The sequence below is a fragment of the Rhodotorula toruloides genome (genome assembly GCF_000320785.1).
Source record: "Rhodotorula toruloides NP11 unplaced genomic scaffold Scaffold3, whole genome shotgun sequence".
NCBI lineage: Eukaryota > Fungi > Basidiomycota > Microbotryomycetes > Sporidiobolales > Sporidiobolaceae > Rhodotorula > Rhodotorula toruloides.
The window spans coordinates 1-18,661 of record NW_015622963.1 but is presented as its reverse complement, the minus strand read 5'-3'; the positions used below and the strand labels follow the sequence as shown (position 1 = coordinate 18,661).

At 62.4% G+C, this 18,661-nt stretch overlaps 9 protein-coding genes across 9 annotated transcripts; 5 read left to right on the top strand and 4 right to left on the bottom strand.

The window, feature by feature from the left end:
• Window positions 1-300: 300 nt before the first annotated feature.
• RHTO_04574 (dynein light chain LC8-type) lies at window positions 301-1,146 on the bottom strand (the record flags this gene model as incomplete). Its single annotated transcript, XM_016418239.1, has 7 exons — window positions 301-321; window positions 379-422; window positions 493-516; window positions 609-678; window positions 799-864; window positions 946-978; window positions 1,096-1,146. The coding sequence occupies 7 exons, from the start codon at window positions 1,144-1,146 to the stop codon at window positions 301-303; spliced, it is 309 nt and encodes a 102-aa protein (XP_016275515.1).
• A 222-nt stretch (window positions 1,147-1,368) lies between these two features.
• On the top strand, window positions 1,369-2,703 carry RHTO_04573 (uncharacterized protein; the record flags this gene model as incomplete). The annotated part of the gene is made up of 3 exons (XM_016418238.1): window positions 1,369-1,477; window positions 1,545-1,987; window positions 2,104-2,703. The coding sequence occupies 3 exons, from the start codon at window positions 1,369-1,371 to the stop codon at window positions 2,701-2,703; spliced, it is 1,152 nt and encodes a 383-aa protein (XP_016275514.1).
• Window positions 2,704-3,178: 475 nt separating this feature from the next.
• On the top strand, window positions 3,179-4,465 carry RHTO_04572 (uncharacterized protein; the record flags this gene model as incomplete). The annotated part of the gene is made up of 2 exons (XM_016418237.1): window positions 3,179-3,251; window positions 3,303-4,465. The coding sequence occupies 2 exons, from the start codon at window positions 3,179-3,181 to the stop codon at window positions 4,463-4,465; spliced, it is 1,236 nt and encodes a 411-aa protein (XP_016275513.1).
• Window positions 4,466-4,859: 394 nt separating this feature from the next.
• Window positions 4,860-6,309, bottom strand: RHTO_04571 (Velvet factor family protein; the record flags this gene model as incomplete). The annotated part of the gene is made up of 6 exons (XM_016418236.1): window positions 4,860-5,059; window positions 5,114-5,205; window positions 5,268-5,525; window positions 5,586-5,647; window positions 5,710-5,785; window positions 5,846-6,309. 6 exons carry the CDS (start codon window positions 6,307-6,309, stop codon window positions 4,860-4,862), a joined length of 1,152 nt encoding a protein of 383 aa, XP_016275512.1.
• A 1,502-nt stretch (window positions 6,310-7,811) lies between these two features.
• On the bottom strand, window positions 7,812-8,831 carry RHTO_04570 (mitochondrial import inner membrane translocase subunit TIM23; the record flags this gene model as incomplete). Its single annotated transcript, XM_016418235.1, has 4 exons — window positions 7,812-7,897; window positions 7,963-8,076; window positions 8,144-8,461; window positions 8,522-8,831. The coding sequence occupies 4 exons, from the start codon at window positions 8,829-8,831 to the stop codon at window positions 7,812-7,814; spliced, it is 828 nt and encodes a 275-aa protein (XP_016275511.1).
• Window positions 8,832-9,265: 434 nt separating this feature from the next.
• RHTO_04569 (zinc finger, C2H2-type domain containing protein) lies at window positions 9,266-11,284 on the top strand (the record flags this gene model as incomplete). Its single annotated transcript, XM_016418234.1, has 6 exons — window positions 9,266-9,519; window positions 9,581-9,668; window positions 9,802-9,999; window positions 10,056-10,227; window positions 10,285-10,742; window positions 10,799-11,284. 6 exons carry the CDS (start codon window positions 9,266-9,268, stop codon window positions 11,282-11,284), a joined length of 1,656 nt encoding a protein of 551 aa, XP_016275510.1.
• Window positions 11,285-11,558: 274 nt separating this feature from the next.
• On the bottom strand, window positions 11,559-13,715 carry RHTO_04568 (lipase esterase protein; the record flags this gene model as incomplete). The annotated part of the gene is made up of 7 exons (XM_016418233.1): window positions 11,559-12,041; window positions 12,113-12,178; window positions 12,279-12,334; window positions 12,395-12,973; window positions 13,030-13,130; window positions 13,188-13,521; window positions 13,577-13,715. 7 exons carry the CDS (start codon window positions 13,713-13,715, stop codon window positions 11,559-11,561), a joined length of 1,758 nt encoding a protein of 585 aa, XP_016275509.1.
• A 594-nt stretch (window positions 13,716-14,309) lies between these two features.
• RHTO_04567 (uncharacterized protein) lies at window positions 14,310-16,501 on the top strand (the record flags this gene model as incomplete). Its single annotated transcript, XM_016418232.1, has 6 exons — window positions 14,310-14,655; window positions 14,714-14,776; window positions 14,837-15,715; window positions 15,777-16,017; window positions 16,092-16,269; window positions 16,340-16,501. The coding sequence occupies 6 exons, from the start codon at window positions 14,310-14,312 to the stop codon at window positions 16,499-16,501; spliced, it is 1,869 nt and encodes a 622-aa protein (XP_016275508.1).
• Window positions 16,502-16,888: 387 nt separating this feature from the next.
• Window positions 16,889-18,661, top strand: RHTO_04566 (ketol-acid reductoisomerase; the record flags this gene model as incomplete). Its single annotated transcript, XM_016418231.1, has 6 exons — window positions 16,889-17,005; window positions 17,061-17,124; window positions 17,486-17,658; window positions 17,723-17,839; window positions 17,917-18,235; window positions 18,413-18,661. Coding segments are annotated over 6 exons (1,039 nt in total), but the record flags the coding sequence as incomplete, so codon positions are not given.

Here is an 18,661-nt window from a genome sequence, read left to right as displayed (position 1 = left end):
AGAACCAGCTGTTGCCGCTGCTCCAAGCGGCCGGTGCAGGGAAGGGACGGCACGCAGGGCTGACGGAACGACTGAGATTGATGCGAATGCAGGTAGAGGTTGTGCTGAGCTAACAGAGTGAACGAACGAAGGCTGGCGGAGGAGGGAGTCCGCACGAAAACGGCGGCGGGCAGAGGGTATCGAAGGGAAAGAGGGTGAAGTGGTCGTGAAAGTCGAAGAGGCAGGCGGAGCGGGGCGCTTGAGGTCCGAATCTGGACGCGAAGATGCCTCGTAGCGTAGCAAGCGGCGCAAGTCGGACGCTTAGCCGGCCTTGAAGAGAAGCTGTTGCAAGGCGAGTTAGTGAAGAGCTTTATCAGCAATGGTAGAAGCCTGGCTCACAATGGCGATGTTGCCCATGTACCAGTAGAGGAAGTGGCCGGTCTCTGCGAGGCGGATAACGCGAATTAGCGAAACGAATGAAGCTTTCCTGCGATCAGCGAGACCGCGGCTCACCATGCGTGCAGTAGCTGCCGTAGTCTGCGTGCGCCGGAGAAAGCAGTGTCAATGTTTTATCAGCTGTCGAGCGGAGGCTAACTGCAGAAACGGCAGACAGAGCAAGCTGGACGCACTCTTTCCGACAACGACGTGCCAGGTCGGGCCATACCGCCGGTCGAACTCCCGCTTGATGTACGCTGCAATCTGTGGGAAACAAAGTGTGTGTCGGCAACAGAGAAAACACCCGCGAGCCAACGGAATTAAGGCGCGAGGAGGGAGAGCTGCGGAGGACAGGGTTGATCGAAAGGGCCAAGCGAAACGCACGTCTTTCTCCTCCGCATCAGCGACCTGCATGGCGTCCGTCGCTACCTTGATAGCCGCATCCTGCATCTGCGGTGAGGGGAACAGGGTGAGCGAGCCGAGAGAGAAGTCTCCCACAACGCCATCATCAAGCGTGACGGTCCCACGCACCTCCTGAGCCATGTCTGCACTCTTGATGATGGGCTGCACGTAACAAACGAGCCCATCGGAGGCGTTGTCAGCGAAATTGCTCATCGGTCAACTCGCGAGACGTGAACGCGACGTCGCTTCGTCCACAGGCAGGGAAGGACCGCGACGCACCTTGGGAGCCTCAGGGGCAGGCGTACCATCAGACTGCGAGTCCGCTGCCATCGTTTCGAGCTGTCGACGGGATGTGGTCGCGGTCTGACCTTGCCCTCCTCTCTTGTCCTCGAACCGCTCGCTCGCTGTGCTTGCTCTCGCTTGTTCTGGCTGTGCTTGCGTCTGAACCTTCTTCTGATCGCCGAATCACGCTGCGAGGTGCGTCCCACTCGTCCAAGTCGAGTTATGTCTCCCGAACCTCGAGAACTTGCGCTGACGGTTTCTCGCCTACAGATGGCCGCGACGCTCCCGCAGGACGTGCTCGAGATCGTCTTCCGCTACGTCGAGCAGGACCCTCATCAGATCGGCCGCGGTGGAAAGAAGCTGTCGAAGCGTGAAGCCGGTTCGTTGCCCTTCGCTCCTCCACAGCTGTAAGTGTAAATGCTAACCTCTTTCGAGCGCCCTCGCAGCGCGACAGAGCTTTCATCGTTTGTGTCTCGTCTCGCGTGTCTTCTGCCATGTCGGCAGGCGCTTCCTATACCGCAAGCCACTGTTCGGCAGGCACCTCGCCCCCAAGGCCTTGTTCCAACTGGCGGAAACGCTGCGTGCGAACCAGCGATATCTCGGCAAACTCGTCACCAGTCTCTCAGGCGCAGACACTGCCTGCGAAAGGCTCGGCTTGGCGGAAGAAACCCTCGGCCCGACGTCGCTCCAGTTCCGTGGGTTCTCGAAGGCGTTCTCCTGGCAGCTATTCATCTTCTCGTCGTGCCCGAACTGTCGTGAGGTGACTGCGACGTACAGTGCCGAATCCGAGCTGAAAAAGCTCGTCCGCATCGTGTCGACCTCATTGCCGGACCTTCGCCGCATCCGGCTCGTCGACTCGAGCAGTGGACGAGACGCTATCCGCGCAGCCGTGCTCCTCAACAACTTGCAGATCCTGACACAGATCTCTGCCCTCGAGATCACCGGCACTGGGCTGGAGGAGAGCCGCTGTCAAAGCAAGATCCGCAAGTGGCACTCAATTTGCAGAAATTGTCAATCGTCGACCCCGAGGCATCGCTCTTGTCGCTTCACTCGTTCTTCCCGATCGACACTTCGCGCCTGACGGATCTCGCCTTGCGATACTGCGCCGCTTCCGAGCCCGACCTCCTCAAACTCGTCATGCTCGCGCCGCAGCTCGTCAAATTGTCCCTCAAGTCATCGTCCTTCGACCCGGATAATCATCTCCTTTGGCAATACGCTACAGACGTCGAAGGTTCGCGCCTTCCGACCAAATTCTTCGCGCTGCTGCCCAACATCGTCCGCCTCGAACTCGGTGGTCTCGCAGCCTTGTCTGTCTGGCGCCTGCAACTTCTCGCCAAACACTCTCCCCGTATCCGACACCTTTCCACTGAAGATTGTGTTTGGCTTCGCGACGAAGGCGCCTCGGCAGTCTTCCCGACGAACGATCTGGCTGAAGTCTTCCCGACTTTCAAGCGCCTCAAGTACGCACACATCGGGACGATTCCCTTCGGTTACAGCAACACCCTCGTCAAGCCGATCGAGAAGGCGTTCAAGAAGATGCGCGCCAAGCTTGCGTTCGAATTCGCCGACGACGTCTGCCCAAACTGCGGTCGCCGTCATTTCTGACGCTGGAGCGTGGTGCTCGGGGAGGATGCTTGATCGGTCTCAAGGGCGGAGGAGATGTACAAAAGGATGCCACGCGGATGACTCGCTTCTTCTGCCGTCTCCCGGTATACTCGAGAAGCGCAAGCTGGTGTCCACATCGCACATGATTGTCTCGCTCGAGGCTATGGAGTAGCTCGGATCCCTGAGAGCTGGCAAAGAATGGCAGCAAGTCCTGCGAGAGGTTGCTCGCTCAAGCTCGCTCGTCGACATCGACCCGCTCGCCCTCATCGCGCCTCTTGACCACGAACCGCTCACTTGCTCTCGGCTGTTCTCGCTCTGCTCGCTCGTGCTGCTTCTTCTGATCGCCGGAACAAGCTTCGAAGTGCGTCCGAGCTTCCCCAGGCCTTCGCACCCTCTCCCCGCCTCGACGACCTCCCCTCTCTCCTTCCCCCTCGAAGGCATCGCGCGACATGCTGACCGGTGCACACGCTCGCAGATGGCCGCGACGCTGCCGCAAGACGTCCTCGAGCTCATTTTCGACTACCTGGACCCGCTGCCCTTCACCCAAGGTGCGTCTCGGCATGTCGCCCCTTGACCTTCACTGATGTTCTCCTACACAGCGCACAAGCCACTCAGCGACCTCTGCCTCGTCTCCCGCTCGTTCCTGCCAGTCGCCCGCCGCCGTCTTTACAAGCAACCGCTTCCCAGTCTCCGTCGCGGAGCTTCCAATCGCGCTCAGCGCGCCGTAAGCCTCGTCGAGTCTCTTCAAGCCGATAACAATTACCTGGGCGGCCTCGTAAGGGACCTCGCAAGTCTGGCCGATGTCTACATGGCGCTCACGGTTGTCGAGGATTTCATCGACTCCCGCTCCTTCCACCAGCGCGGACAGACAAAGGCGTTCTCGTGGCTGCTCGGCATGATTGTGGCATGCGGGAGCGCGCAGACGATCTCCGTCGCATTCGAGTCTGCCCTCCAGCTTCCAAAGCTGTTCCGGACGCTCGCATCCTCCGACATGACGAGTCTTTCGTTGCGCCCTCGCAATAGCTCGGCTTCCGACGCCCTGCCTCCGCGCGCGTTGACCAGTCTTTTGACTGCACCCAAGCTGTCTGACCTCACGCTCGACCTACATCGCGTCGACATCGTTGCCGGCACGAATGTCAAACCGCGACTCCCGCTGAAGCTGCAGAAGCTTTCGATTGAGGGCGGAAATCTGTCGTTGACGCATGTCCTCCAGTACCTCCCGGTGGACTCGACGTTCCTGCGGGAAGTCGACTTGTCCGTTGTAGGAGCGTACTCGCAGGATCGCCTTCTCGAAATGGTCCGCCATGCGCCGCAACTCACCAAGCTACGAATGCGGCGCTCGCCTTTCCCCTACTACGCTTACTGCCGCGACAGCTACGGCACGGGAGGAGCAGCACTCGTCGTGCCCCACGACTTTTACACCCTCCTTCCCAATCTCGAGCACCTTCAACTCCGAGGTTTCGCCGCGCTTTCGCTTCAACGCCTCTGTCTCTTCGCCGAGCATTCGCCGAAACTTGCACATCTCGACTTTATGTACTCCGTCTGGATCAAAGACGACGCGACTTCCGCCCTCTTCCCAATCGACGCCGTCACTCACGCACTCCTCGCCTTCAAGTCTCTCAAGTACGCGCATCTCGGAGTTGTCCCAGTTTCGGACAGTGCCATGGCGCCGTGTAAAGCGGCGCTCGCCGGCAAGACTGACTTGGGGTGGTATCCCCGTTACGTGCCATGCGCCTCCTGCGGCGAGTATCACGACTACTGATGCGGGCGACAGGAAGAGGGAGATGGCGCAGTTGGGCAATGCGGTCTTGTAGCCTACTTTGCGCAAGCTTCTTTCCGATCTCCTGGACGAGCGAGAGCAGGAAGCCTCAGTCTCTCCCAGCTCGAGCTGGCGCCACACAGCGCCTGTATGGCCTACGACTAACGTGATCGTCTCATGAGCGCTGATGACCTGCGAGAGTTGCGAGAGGCTGCAGAGGCTGCAGAGGCTGCGATTGCGAAGGAACGACACGACTGCGAGATCAGGGAAGCTACGTCTGCTGATTGCGAGGTGGAGAGAAGGGATATCACGTAATCACAAGGGGATAGAAACAACACAGGCTGGATACAGGCTGTTGGCGGCTCGAGGCGAGGCGCGGGCGAAAGGGTAGGCGGGATCAAGGGCTCGGGGAATTGGCGGGAGGCGGGGTATCGCCGTTCGAGGCGGTATGAGGACGGCCTGAGCGAGGGTCTTCGGGAGGGAAGGGGTTCGAGCCGGCGGGCGGAGGGGGGAGGTCAGGTTGAGGAAGGATGAGCGGCGGGATGTACATTGGGACGCCTTGCTGGTGCAGGTGCATTGATAGCTGCGTTACGACCTCTGCGGGATTGACGAGGTCAGCTTGAGCCAATATCAAGGAACGAAGGGACGGACCGGATGGAGGGATGCCAGGGTAGTCAGCCCATTCGACGACGTCGAAGAGTTGCGAGACGGTGCTGGCGAGCTGTCGGACAGTCGGTAGACGCCTGGGACTGTACGAGATCAGGGCTCGTGTGAGAGCAGCGGGAAGCGACGGGTCCAAACTCACATTTCCTCCAGGCGGAACTCAAGCCGGTACGTCCCGCCAACCCTCACGGCGAGATCCTCGAAGACAAAGACGTTCCGTTGACGACCTTCTAGGTCTTCGACGCGTCGTGGACTGGCAGAGGGCGAGCCGACCAGCGTGCTGAACGTCTCTGCGTCCTCGCCGTTCGGCACCTCAGCGAGTTGGGCGACCTCGGCGCGGGTCAGGCCGTCCTCTAGCATTAGTCGAGCCGTGCATAGCAGGTAGGGCAAGTCGACGTCGCTGGAATGCATGGGCTGTCAGGCGCTGAATACTCCTCGAATAAAGTCGAAGAAGACTCACGTTCGTCGCCCTCGCTCGTCGCGCACGATGACCTCGACGATGGGCGCGGGTACCAAGGGTAGCTGCGGGCGACCAGATGCATCAGTGTGGAGCGGGAGCGAAGGACAGAGGCGACGAGACGCACCCGACCGACTGTGCTCCTGCCCATGCCCGCTTCAGCTCCGACTCGAGGTTGCTGCATGATGACGAGCTCGTACGTTCTGCAACGAGAGTGGTCAGTGCATGTGTACTGGAGCGAGAGAACGAGAGCAACCGCGCACCTTGGTCGACCAGCTGTCGCAGTGTCCGTCGGCGCTCGTCGTCCTTCGCCCTCTCCTGCCTGCATTCCCACGTCTTCCTGCTCTTCTTCGACACGCCCATGACGTTCTTGATCCCCTGTTGTCGCTCTCGACGCCCGCCTCGTACCCCTCGCCGCTTCTGGCGACTCGCCAAGACCAGTCGGGTACGGGTCGAGCGACGCCCTCCTCGATGCCCGTCGAGCAGTCGCTTCTCTCGGTGCGCGGCCGGCACCGACGCCGAGCGACGACGACGAAGAAGAGGCGACGGGGTCGTTGGAGGAGATAAGCGGCGGATGCGGCTGTGTAAGTCCGGTGCGAGCGGTCGAGAGAGAGGAGGTAGGTTCTGCCGCCGAGATAGACGCGCCAGAGCGCGAGCTGCGGCGTGTTTGGCGTCTTGAAGACGTCGAGGAGGGGTCCTCGTCGCCTTCGGGAGGACGGCGCGACATGAGGGCGGCGGAGGAAGCGACGAAAGAGAGCAAAGGGAGAAGGGAAGAGGCGCGGCTGTTTTGGACAGATCGGTCGCCGGTGGGCTGCTAAGAAGCGGTGCACGATCAGGATGAATGGCAAAGGAGTGTCAGCGCGGGGACCCTGCATTGCCTGAGCGTCAGGAGGCGGGAAAAGAACGCACCCGCTCAAAGAGGAGCCTCGAAGTCCGAACTGACCTTGCGTACGCGCTCCTGCCTCCTTCGCGGGCTCAGAGAGGAGCGGCGGACAGGCGAGCCACTTGTGTGTGTCGATTATCCCTCGGCAGGCGGCGCAGGAGGGTCGAGACACGGCAAGAGGACGCGCAGAGTCCGCTCAGACGGCAGCTTCGCAAGGGTTTCGATTCTCGCGCTGCAGCAGGTTGCGTGCGGACGAGTGGCAGGAAGGAGGAAAGCGGCGGAGCAAAGGCAGGGTCGGCATTAGCAGGGCGGGCGGAGACGACGCATCGCAGGACCTCGGGACGAGATTTCGAGGTCACCCTCCGGCACGAACGGCAGGCACGCACAGTCGATTGCTGCGCCTCATTTCTCGCTCCGTAAAGCATGGCAGGCCAAGTAACGGCTCTAAACGCAGAAGAACACGGCCCTGGCAGGGTGCCTCACGACGGAAGGTCCCTCCCAGCGTCATCCTCCCTCGCGCCCCTGCTGTTCGTTCGGCCTTTGCGAGGCAATTAGGAGGGGTGCACTCCTCTGGCAGGGTACGCGCAAGCTCCTGCGTTCCCGCAGGGTCGAGCGTGACGAGAGGAGGGCGGGCAGGCAGGGGTTCGCCCGGCGACGGCGAGTGTGCGCGCGGGAAAGGCAGGAGCAAGTCGGGCGACGCAATGCGCGGATCGGCGTCCGTCCGTGAGACACGCCCGCCCGTACGAGGGCGCGGCGGACGGCAAGCGGTTCGGAGAGGAGGCAGGAGCGGAGAGGAGGACGAGGACCAGCAGCTCGCTCACGACTTTGACGCTAGTGCTGCCATGCTTCTGTTCGAGCAGGGCGATCCGTCAATCGTCCATCAAGTCTAAACGGCGCTAGCGAAAGAGAAGAGACTCGCGAGGACAGCGGGCAAAGACGAGTTGCGCCGGATCAGGGAATCATGCGCCCTGTCTCGCTCGCACCGTTCTGTGCCCAGGGCAGACACTTTGCTTCCTCCGCACTCCGCACGCCCGCACCCGTCACCGCTGGCGGAGTCGCGCGGGCGAGGGCGTGCCGGACGAGGAGAGTTGGGCCGCTGTCGCCGCTGCCGCAATCTGGCTTCATTGCGCTCGCGCGGGAGCTTCTGTAGATCGCGAGGCCGACGTCGCCAGCGCTCTCACAGAACTCGGAGCGGCGACGGAAACGCATGCGAGGAGAGAGGAGCTTCTAATGTCAAGGGGCTCACAAGAGGAGTACAAGTGTCACTACCTGCCGTTCCGTTCCGTCCAACTGCCTGTTTTGACCTGCTAGTACACGCGCACGACGCGCTGCTCCCGTCCGCCTCCTCACAAGAGCTGGACCTTGACCCACGACCAACCGGCGGCGCCTGCCGTCAAGAGACCTGAGGTGATGACCATGGGCTTGATGCCGGCTGTGAAAAGGCGACGAATCACGTCAGTACGTTGCGGGAGAGAGAGCGAGAAGGCCAGAACGCACCCGTAGAGCGCCAGATGAGGCCAGTGAGAGCGGCGGCGGTCATTGAGCCGTAGACATCGTGGACATGGCCGCGGTAGACGTCAATAGTCGAGTTGATGCCGTTGTAGATCAGAGCTGTGCGCAGCGACGAGACATCAGTAAGACGTAGCGATAGAAACGACTGGACGAGCTGCGGACGCACCCAAAACACCCGCCGAGTTGCCCATCGACGTTCCTCGCCTTGTGACCTGGTTGAGAATGTTGTTCCACCTCAGCCTCGCCGAAACCCTCTGCGCCGCCTGACCCGCCGCACCAGCCGCCTGCTTCGCCGACTCCGTAACCTGCTGCGCGGCCTCCTTCGCGAAGGCAGTCGCTTGCGCGCCGACTGCTGATGCTGTGGGTGCGGTAGCGGTTGCGGCGACGGTGGCGGATGCGGGGGCGACGGAGGGGGTGGCACGAGGAGCGGCGAGAGGACGGCGGAGGCCTTCCCAGAAACCCCATGCGCCGCCGAGACCAAGACCTGCGGGCGTGAAATCCGTGAGCCTACATATCCCTTGAGAATACCTAGATATGAACCAACCAGCAAGGTAGGTGGACCCTGTTCCGTAGCACAACTCGTCTCCCCATCCTCGACTGGGCAAGACGGTCTTTCCTCCAGCAACCGCACTCAGCTTGTCATCTTCGAGGAGGAGGTAGTCCAGGTCCTTGTTGTCGACGACGCCAGCGAGGGGGTGGAGAGCTGCGGGGTCGAGGGTTGCGCCGGAGAGGATGGACGAGGCGGTAGGCGCGGCGGCGGAGTAGGGGGACGAGGTGGATGCGCCGGGCTGGACGAAGCGGTGCGAGCCGAGGATGTCGTCGCTGTTGGGGGTGTGCGCTACGGGAGCAGCCATGGCAAGCCTTCAGTCGTTTGTCGAGCGAGACGAGGTTCAGACGAGGGTGAGGAAGCGAGACTGTTGCACAAGTCGGTGGCGTCAGCACGGGAACCATTCGGTATGGTCTCGTACGCTGTGTAGCAGTCCCAGCAGCCCTCCAGACACCCGCGCTACCTTGTCACCCTGTCGCACGCCGCGCGAGCTGCTCGGCAAGATTCCCATCGGCGTCGACCGCAAGCACCCGCATCGCATCCTCCCGCGCCTGTTTCGCTCCGTGTGCCAGTTCTATCGAGCTTGTGTGAGCAGCTTACGAGCACTGGTGAGCCAGCGGGTGGTCGAGAGCGAGGTGTGCGAGAGGTGTGAGCCTGAGCTTGTGCGAGATGAGCGGTTGGCTTCGTCGACGACACCCGCATCGCTCGCTGGGCTGCGCTGGCGGGCTTGCTGTGCTCGGAATGGCTTCTGCTGTCGCTTCCACTTCGTCCTACGTCTTCCCGCACGACGCGGCGAGCTCTGCAGCTCTGTTCGTCTCCCCCGCCGACCTGTTCCAGCGAACCGCTCCCGCACAGTCGGACTACGAGGATGAGGACGAGGCCGCGCAGGAGCCTGCTTTCGAGGTGCAGGAGGAAGAGGTAGACCCGCGTTCGCTGCTTGGGTCGCTCAAGCTTCAGCCGGGAGAGACGACCGAGATGTCTGGCGGACGCCTCAAGTGCGTTTGGTCGCTTCCTACGCGGGCGACTGTGAGCGTACTGACATGTCTAACCCTGCAGGAGGTACATGTGCACCTGGCCGGGCTGCGGCAAGTGCTACGCGAGGCCAACGAGGCTGGAGGAGCATCAGAGGGTTCACACGGGCGAGGTGCGTTTCTGTTGCGCTCGTTTCCGCTCGTACAGTGACAGAGGCATCGCTACCACCTGTGCTGGGCGAGCGGAGCGTCTCCGTGATGCGACGGACACGAGCTGACCTTTTGTCGGTCCCCCACCCGTCACAGCGTCCGTTCGTTTGCTCAGTGTGCAACGCCGACTTCCAGCGCGACTCGCACCTCAAAGCTCACTCGCGCATGCACCTCGACGAGTCGGAGAAACCCTGCGCTTGTCCCGAGGAAGGCTGCGGGAAGAAATTCTGGACGAATCAGCATCTCAACAAGCACGTCGAGGTCGTCCACCGCAACGGCGGCAAGACGTACAAGGTGAGTTCGAACGGCTCTGTTCTAGGCGGCGTCGCTGACTCGCTCTCGTCACGTAGTGCGACGAGTGCGACTCGACTTTCCGCAAGCACCACCAGCTCCGCTCGCACGTCTTGCAGGAGCACTCGGCGGAAGCGACCGACATCAGGCCGTTCGAGTGCGAGCATCCTGGATGCGGCAAGAGCTTCAAGCAGAAGACGCATCTCAAAAGCCACGAGAAGACGCACGACAGTCCGTACCTTCGCGCCTTTTCCGCTTTCCTCCCGTATTGACGCGCCTTTCCCGCAGCCTCTCGCTACGCCTGCATGCACCCCAGCTGCGCTTCCCTCCCCGCCGAGTCCCGCCAGTTCGGCACCTGGACGCTCCTCCAGCGCCACAACAAGACGGTGCACCCTCCGGCCTGCCACCACCCCGAGTGCGACGGACGCGTCTTCGCCAACTCGCGCAGTCTGAGGAACCACCTCTCGCTGCATGAGCGTGACGAGAAGGAGGCGAGGGGCGAGGTTGTGCTTGACGAGAATGGGAAGAAGAAGCGGAGGAGGAGGAACAAGAAGAGAAAGAGCAGTAGCAGCGATGTGGACGAGGCGGGTGCTGCGCTCGAAGGCGTCGCTGCTCCTGAGCAGGAGGGAGAGGAGGTTGAGGAGGGGAGTGACTGGGAGGCGAGGCAGGAGAGCGAGCGGGACGAGCGAATGAGGGAGGATTTCCGCCACGGCGGCAAGAAGAAGCGCAAGGTCTTCCACGAGGCGGTACGTACCCTCGAATCACTCTGACGCTATCCAGCGACTGATCCGTTCGTTGGTAGGCCGGCTTCCCTGCTCTCCCCCTTCCCCCGTCGCTCGCCGGACTCGCCAACTCGCCCGCTCTCGAAGACATCCCCGAAGGTCTCCCCGTCCCTCCCGCCGCTTTTCTTGCCGACCCTTCCGCCGACTCCTCGCAGAACATCGTCGACCTCCTCACCGGCGCCAACTATTCCGCTCCGCAAGCCACCGGCTCGAGGCCCGCCCTCTCCCGCTCGCCCAGCAAAGGCGGTCTCGCCAACGTCCCTCGCAAGTACAGCTGCCCGTTCCCCGCCATCCTCGAGTTACCGTTCAAGGACCTCGGCCAGCCCTCGCGTCCCGCCTCGCCTGCGCTCGAGGAGGATGGCGACGAGGACGACGAGGGGACGTGCAAGTACTGGTTCAAGAGGGTGTACGACGTCGAGAGGCATCTCAAGGCGAAGCACGGGGTCGAGATGGTGGGCGGAAGGCAGGTCCTCGACGACTACTTCAAGGCGGAGGCGGAGGACTGAGGGAGCGAAGACGCTTGACTCGCTTGCATGGGCTCTCTTTTCTTCTTTCGCCGTACATTGTTGCTTGCCATCAACATCCAGAAGCTTGCCTCGCACCCACGCCGGACCGAAGAAACGAGACTCGAAAAGCCAGCTTTCTTGCCGTTTAACTGAGGGAACGCCGCTGATAACTTCGCCTCGCTCGATCGCGCACCGCATGCGAGATACAGACGTCGCCAATGCATAGATACCTAATCGAAGCACATACAGACCCATCTACTCGAAAGTTGCGTCTTTACCTCCTGTTCTTCGGCTTGGGCTTCTCCTGCCCCTTCGCCTTTTCGCCCGCCTTCTCGACGATAACACCGCTGTCTCCGAGTGTTGAGCGCGTCAGGATGTCGCCTTCGCCGGAGGCGAGCACGGGCGCGTCGGGCGGGATGAGCGAGTCGTGCGAGGCAGTCGCGGCGTAGGTGTCGTTTCCCGTGGCGGGCTTCGCAGGTGCTGATGCCGAGGACTTGCTCGCGAGAGGTGTTGGAGCAGGACCGAGTGCCGGACCAGCCGTACGCGAAGGAGACGACTTGACGGACTCGGGCGAGACAGCCTTGACGTCGGGTCGACTGGCCCACGACGGAGAGCGGGCGAGACTCGCGCGCTTGACAGAAGGCGACTCTTTGGCGTCCTTGGCGATGCGGGAGAGGAGGTCGACGATGGCGTTCATGCCGAAGTAGAAGTCCTTGTCGGGTCCCTTGGACTTGGTCTTCCATGCGAGCGGGACGCTCTGCGGGCGAGGTATCGTAGATGTGAGCTTTGAGGTGACGCCGGCATGTGAGCATGCAGCGCCAAACTCACCCAGTCATGCAAGATCCAGTCGTGCGCGCCGAACTTCTTGACAAGCTTGGCCGGCTTGACGCCAGACTGCAGCGGGCGACCTCATCAGTCAAACTTCCGTCTCGCCAATTCTGCTAAGCACCTATAGCCCACGCTCAGCAGGAAGGGAGGGAGGGAAGGGACGAACCTTCTCAAGCTGCTTGAAGAACGCCTCGTCGTCGTCCGCGAAGATCTCCTTGCCGCCTGCCAGCGGCATCGTCAGCTCGAAGTGCAAGAGAAGGGAGGACAGCCGGGCGAACGCACCCCACGTAACGACGGTCTTGCCGTCTCCCGGACACGCCTCCTTCCACCAGTCCGCATCCTGGCAGACAATCGGGTTGACATAAGGCGAGTTGAACTTCTCAATCCCCTCGCAGTGCGCCCATCCCCACTGCGTGTGCAAGTCCCTTCCATCCGTCGGAGGGTGCGGGTGCGGGAACTCGAAGTGCCAGCGGGGATGGTAGCTCGGCATAGGGAAACGGAAGCCCGGCGGAGGGTAGACGCCGACGTAGTCGCATGCTGCGCGAAATCCACCGCCCAGGTCGATGAAGTCATAGTCCGGGTTGGCGAAGGACGAGGCCGAGCGAGAGGCGAGGTTGATGAAGGGCGAGATGAGGAGTGCGCCGGCTGGGCGCTTGGGCGTAGGACCGAGTTCTTCCGGGACGTAGATTTCTGGGTTGGGGCGAGCGAGGTGAAGGAGGAAGGCGGTCGCGATGTTGCCGCCTGCCGAGTCGCCTGCGATGACGATCTTGTCCTCGCTGATGCCGAGCGTGTTGACGAGGTAGTGGTAGCCCGCGAGCGTCTCGATGAGCTGCGACGGGTACTTGTACTCGGGAGCGAGGCCTGCGATAGCTGAGGGTGAGCACACGACTTCTGCGGAGAGAATCTCGAGAACTCACGGTAGTCGAGGCAGAAAACCGATGCTTGGGTGTGTTTCTTGAGGTTGAGCGTCTTGGTGACGTGCAAGAGGATGTCTTGGGCGTTTGAGCCAGTGTCGACGCTGCTCGAGAGACAGGGTTAGGGACGCGGCGTGCGGATGAGAAGACTCGAAACGCACACAAAGCCGCCGCCGTGCACGAAGAAGAGCACGACATCGTCCTCCTCGCGCCTCGTTCCCGGGAGCGCAATCCAACGTCCCGCAGTCCCGTTGACCTCGACCTTTGTGACCCAGTCGCGGCAGCCTTTGAAGTATGGGCCCGACTGAACGAGCTTGTATGATCGGACGCGGTCAAAGACGATGCGAACCTGGGCGGTGTGGCATCGACTGAGGATGAACTGGGCGAGCTTGGAGACGTAGTCTGCGAGGGCGGGACGGCCGATAACGCGGACGATGGGCGAGCGCCAGCGGAGGAGGACATGTGTGACGAAGATGCGTGCCGGGAGGACGATGACTGCGCGGGTGTATAGTCAGCGTCTTTCTGACGCCGAGCAAGGCGTGCCACTCACAGATCTGCGGGAGTACGAGCGCGAGGAAGTGGAGGATGAGGCGGAGGTTCAAGACCTGGTCTGGCGCTGCCCTCGACAGCGGGAGGATGACGTGCTTCTTCTCCTGCGCCTTGTCAGGCTGATTCGACGTGGATGCCATGGTCTGCTAGTCCTGCGAGCGAGTGAGGCGACGGAGGGAGAGCGACGACGAGCGGGGCCCGCGAAAACGGCGAAGTCCCTCAGGTTGCCGACCTGTCTCATCGCGCAAGCTTCCCCCTGACTGTGTCTCGTTTGTATTGGTGAAAAATGTAATCAGTTCAATACAACCGAGTTTGTATTCAGCTCGCCTCCTCTTCCGCTCCCGCGCAGCTCTCCGTGCTCGTCCCGCTCTGGCCTCTGACGCTCGAGTCTCCTGTCATGCACGCCGACCGCAACGAGACTCCTCTCGGCGCGCTGCCCGGGGTTGATGCGCTCGCGAAGCCCTCTCCCCTCGGATACAAGATGGGTTTCCTCGCTCTCGCTCCCCTCGCACGCCTGAATTGAACTGAGCATCGAGCGCTGGATCGCTCTGATTGCCCTGCTCCGCCCTGCGCTGGTCCGCTCTCGATTCTCCCGCCCTCTCGCCAACCTGCTCTCGCCCCGAACTCCTTTCCCAACCCTCACCGCCTCACGAACGAACGACTTTTAGACCAACCGCCCGTGCTCTTCTGTGACGCTCGGCCTCTTTCCTAGCTCCGGACGACCGAACTCAGCGATGGACGCCGACCCACCTGCAGCCTTGCTCCCCGCCGACTCGCCCTTCGACAGCGGGCCAGCTTCCTACCCTGCATTCGACTCGACTAATTCGATGTCCTACGGCGCACCACGATCCCGAGCCTGCTCGACCGCATCGAGCGTCAACTCGTTCGCCTCGTCTGCCTTCTCGACCTGGACGCCGCAGGACTCGCCCAACACGAGCGCGCACGGTCGGCCGTCGCTCGAGGGGACGCTCGCGACAAAGTTAGTGCCGAGCTGTACGGGAGAAGGGTTCGTCGTCGACGCGGGACTTGCGGGGAGGGTTGAGGTCGGATGGCAGGAGCTCGTCGATCTCCTTCTCGACCGTGAGTGCCGCCGTCTCGCTCTCGCTCGCTGAAGTAACTTACCCCGTCTGTCCTCAAGCAAACACGACGTCGACCCTACACCCCGAACACATCGTCGCCCAGACCGCCGCCTATCTGCGAGGTGCGCCCGCTCCCTTCCCTCCCTCTTCCGATCAATGACCTGACCGCACGCTCCTCTCAGCCCGCCTCGCTTCAGCTCCTGGCCTCCAAGCGGCTCCACGTCCCTCGACGGCTATTACCAGCCTCGGCGATGGCCTCCACGAGTTCTCCTTCGCCCCTCCGCCCGACCCGCCTCATCCCTATGTCCAGCCTGCGCTCGTCTCGGGCTTGACGACCGAGCCGGCGAGCTACGATCTTGCGCAGACGGCGCCGACAGCGGGTCTGTTCGGCCAGCAGCACGAGGGGTTCAACCAGCCCGGCGGGAGAGCGAGCGTCTCGACGACACCTTACGGCAGTCCCGCTCTTCCGCTGCCTACTCCCCCCGCGCAATTCTGCGCTCCATCAGACTACGTCTCCTACACTCCTTCATCCTACCAGCGCCCTCTCTCGCTGCACCGCACCCTCTCGACCTCCTCCCGCCCCTCCTCCCTGCGCTCTCTCAGCCCCACCCGCGCCCCCTCCTTCCGCTCAACCTCCGAGCGAGACTCGTTCTCCGCCCGTCGACGCTCTCACAACCTCCGCCAAACTTCGTCGCCTTACCCACACCAGCGTCCGCCGCCGAGGGAGTTGCAGACGGCTCATTTGTCCGCTTCGTCCCTCCACGAGTTCGCGGGCCACGTGCGACCGAGAAGCGTGAGGAGGGATTCGGAGGTGCGGTCCGAGGGTGAGTCGGAGTATGCGGATGGGGACGGGGACGACGATTACCTCGACTTTGAGGAAGAACCCGGGACGGCTATCCCGCCCGAGTTGCGCAAGAAGGGCAAGGGGAGACGCGCGTTGAGGCCGCTCAATAGGGAGACGGAGACGTATGTCTGGAGCGTCGAGAGGGCGCAGTTGAGTCGCGTCTTGCCCGGCGAGGAGGTCGTGGAGGGAGAGGTGATCGTCTTTCCCGCTGGGAGCTGTGCGTTGCGCTTTCTCCTCTCAGAGTGACGGATTCGAGCTGACGATTCAGTGGCGCGCAGACTGCAAAGTCACAGTCGACGACCTCGACGTCCTCCCCTCCGACACCAAGCACCGAGTCAACGAATGGCTCCGTGGCCAAACCTGCGTCGAAGGGTGCACCTTCCGCTTCGAAGGCAAGCGACCGAGTGTGATTCGTCAACATGTGACGGGGTGTAAAGCCCGTGCGCAGGTGTTGAGAGTCGATCCGTTGAAGAGGTTGTGTCAGGTGCAGCTGGATGCGCAGACTGTCGAGTCGAGAATGTGCGTTCGCTCCCTTTCTTCCACTCTTCGTCCCCGTTTTGCTCCATACTAACGAGCTGGTGGCGCGATGGTAGCCGCGCAAACGCCCGCCTCGCAGGACTGCCGAAACCTCCTCTCGACTCGGACGACTCGGCGGACCAGCGAAGCTTGCGGAGCATCGATAGCCGCGTCTCGTCGCTGTCGGCGTCGTCGGCGCGGTCGAGCTATGCGGGAGGAGGGGAGGGGATGAGCGGGATGAGAGTGCAGCAGGAGGTGCGTCCGGTTCGGTTCGCTCTTTCACAGGTCAAGCGCGCTAACGAACTCGACACTGTCGCTTCGACAGTCCTGGTTCGACCCGTACGCCTCACCCTCAACCTCTATCTCGACAGGTGCGCCTCCCACCGCAACCCAACCCACGTTCCCGCCTCTCCAGCACCCGCAACCCCAGCCGCAGCACGCCGAGTCGATGGCGATGTCGGCTTCGTTCCTCAGCTTTGACGACTAGGATGCGCGGGTCGTGTCCTCGCTCGCTCGTTTCGAAAGCGCCTTCCCTTCGTTCTCCTCGACTCGTCCGGTCTTCTATAATCTCGACTGCGTATTTGCTGTGCTGTGCAACAGACACTCTTATCGACGTGCACTCGCAGCCCGTTCGAGCAGTTGGGCGGGATGAGCGAGCGAGTCCGGGGATAGAGGGCGGAGAGTGAGCGAGCGAGTGCGGTCGAGGCGGACTTCCCCAGTGAGCCAGAGAGTGCGAGTCAAGTGAGAGTGACAGATTACAACAAGAAAGAGTCGAAGGAGGTGATCCGGAGATTGCAGCGGGTTCTCGGCACCCGGCGCTCGCCTCGCTCGTGCTCCTCCTTCTTCCCTCTCGTCCTCACTCTCCCTCTAAGCCATGTCTGCCCGCTCTGCTGCTCGTGCTATCAACCTCGCCGCCCGCCAGGCTGCACCCAAGGCCGCGCGCGCCTACTCGCTCGTCGCAGCCCGCCGCGCCCTCCCCGCCGCACCCAAGGTCCGTCAACTCGCACCCACCCGAGATGCAAGCGCGCTGACGATCCGAGAGACAGGCCACCCGCGGTGTCAAGACTCTCGACTTTGCTGGAACCAAGGAGACCGTCTACGAGCGCGCCGGTCAGTCTCTCACTCGCACACCGGGGAGTCAATCGCGTCGACGACGGGGGGAAATTTTTGGGACGCCCACTTGACATGCGCTGATAGGCTCCCTCGATGGCCTGAGGGATGCTTGAACGCTTGGAGGTATCGCTGCGTGCATCGAGCGGCTGGATCGGGCGTTGAGGGCGCCGAGGAGGGAGCGGGGGAGACTGGGCTATCCGTGTTCAGCCGCGGGCGTATCACTCGGCGGCTGGCTTGCGTGTGGGCCCTACAGGGTTCTCATACTACTGCGGACGTCGACGAGCTCCCGACCAACCCACCGGAACTCGCTCAAGAAGCCCGAGCTGACTCTTCCCTCCTCCTCGCTCTCGACTCGCAGACTGGCCCCTCCCAAAGCTCCAGGAGTACTTCAAGAACGACACGCTCGCCCTCATCGGCTACGGCTCGCAGGGACACGGACAGGGCCTCAACGCCCGCGACAACGGATTGAACGTGATCGTTGGTGTCCGTGAGGGCGGAGAGTCGTGGAAGCAGGCCCAGGAGGACGGATGGGTGCGTGGCGCGCGCTCTCCGAGTGAGTGTCGGTGTGGCTGATGAGTGGGGACGTGGCGCGCAGGTCCCTGGCAAGAACCTGTTCCCGATTGATGAGGCTATCAAGAAGGGCAGCATCATCATGAACTTGCTCAGTGATGCTGCCCAGTCTCAGACGTGGAAGGACATCAAGCCTCTCATCGTGCGTGTCATGTCGCGCGCGGGCCTTTTCCCCTTCCCACCAGGAACCTCCCGGCTGACTTTGACGTCGCCGCGCAGACCGAGGGCAAGACGCTCTACTTCTCGCACGGCTTCTCGCTCGTCTACTCGAAGGACACGGGCGTCGAGGCCCCCTCGAACGTCGACGTCATCCTCTGCGCGCCCAAGGGTTCCGGCCGCACCGTCCGCACGCTCTTCAAGGAGGGCCGCGGCATCAACGCCTCGATCGCCGTCTGGCAGGACGTCACCGGCAAGGCGATGGAGAAGGCTCGCGCCCTTGCGGTTGCCGTCGGAACGGGTTACGCCTACGAGACGACCTTTGAGAAGGAGGTCTACTCGGACCTTTACGGAGAGCGTGGTGTCTTGATGGGTGGCATCCGTGCGCGCAAAGTCTCTCTGCCTGCACCTTTGAGTGGTGGCTGATGTTTGCGTTGTGCATGTTCCCTCGCTCGCCGCTGTCTTTCGCCCGTTGCCCTCGCCTTCGACCTCCGCCTCCTCCTCTCGCCCGTTCGCCTCCGCCTTCGCCTCCTCCTCCGCCGACGTTTCCGCTCGACAGAGGGCATGTTCCTCGCCCAGTACAAGGTCCTCCGCGAGAACGGCCACAGCCCGTCCGAAGCCTTCAACGAGACGGTCGAGGAGGCGACCCAGTCCCTCTTCCCCCTCATCGGCCAGTACGGCATGGACTACATGTACAACGCCTGCTCGACCACCGCTCGCCGCGGCGCGCTCGACTGGGCGCCTATTTTTGAGGCCGCCAACAAGCCCGTGTTTGAGAAGTTGTACAAGTCGGTTCGGGACGGCACCG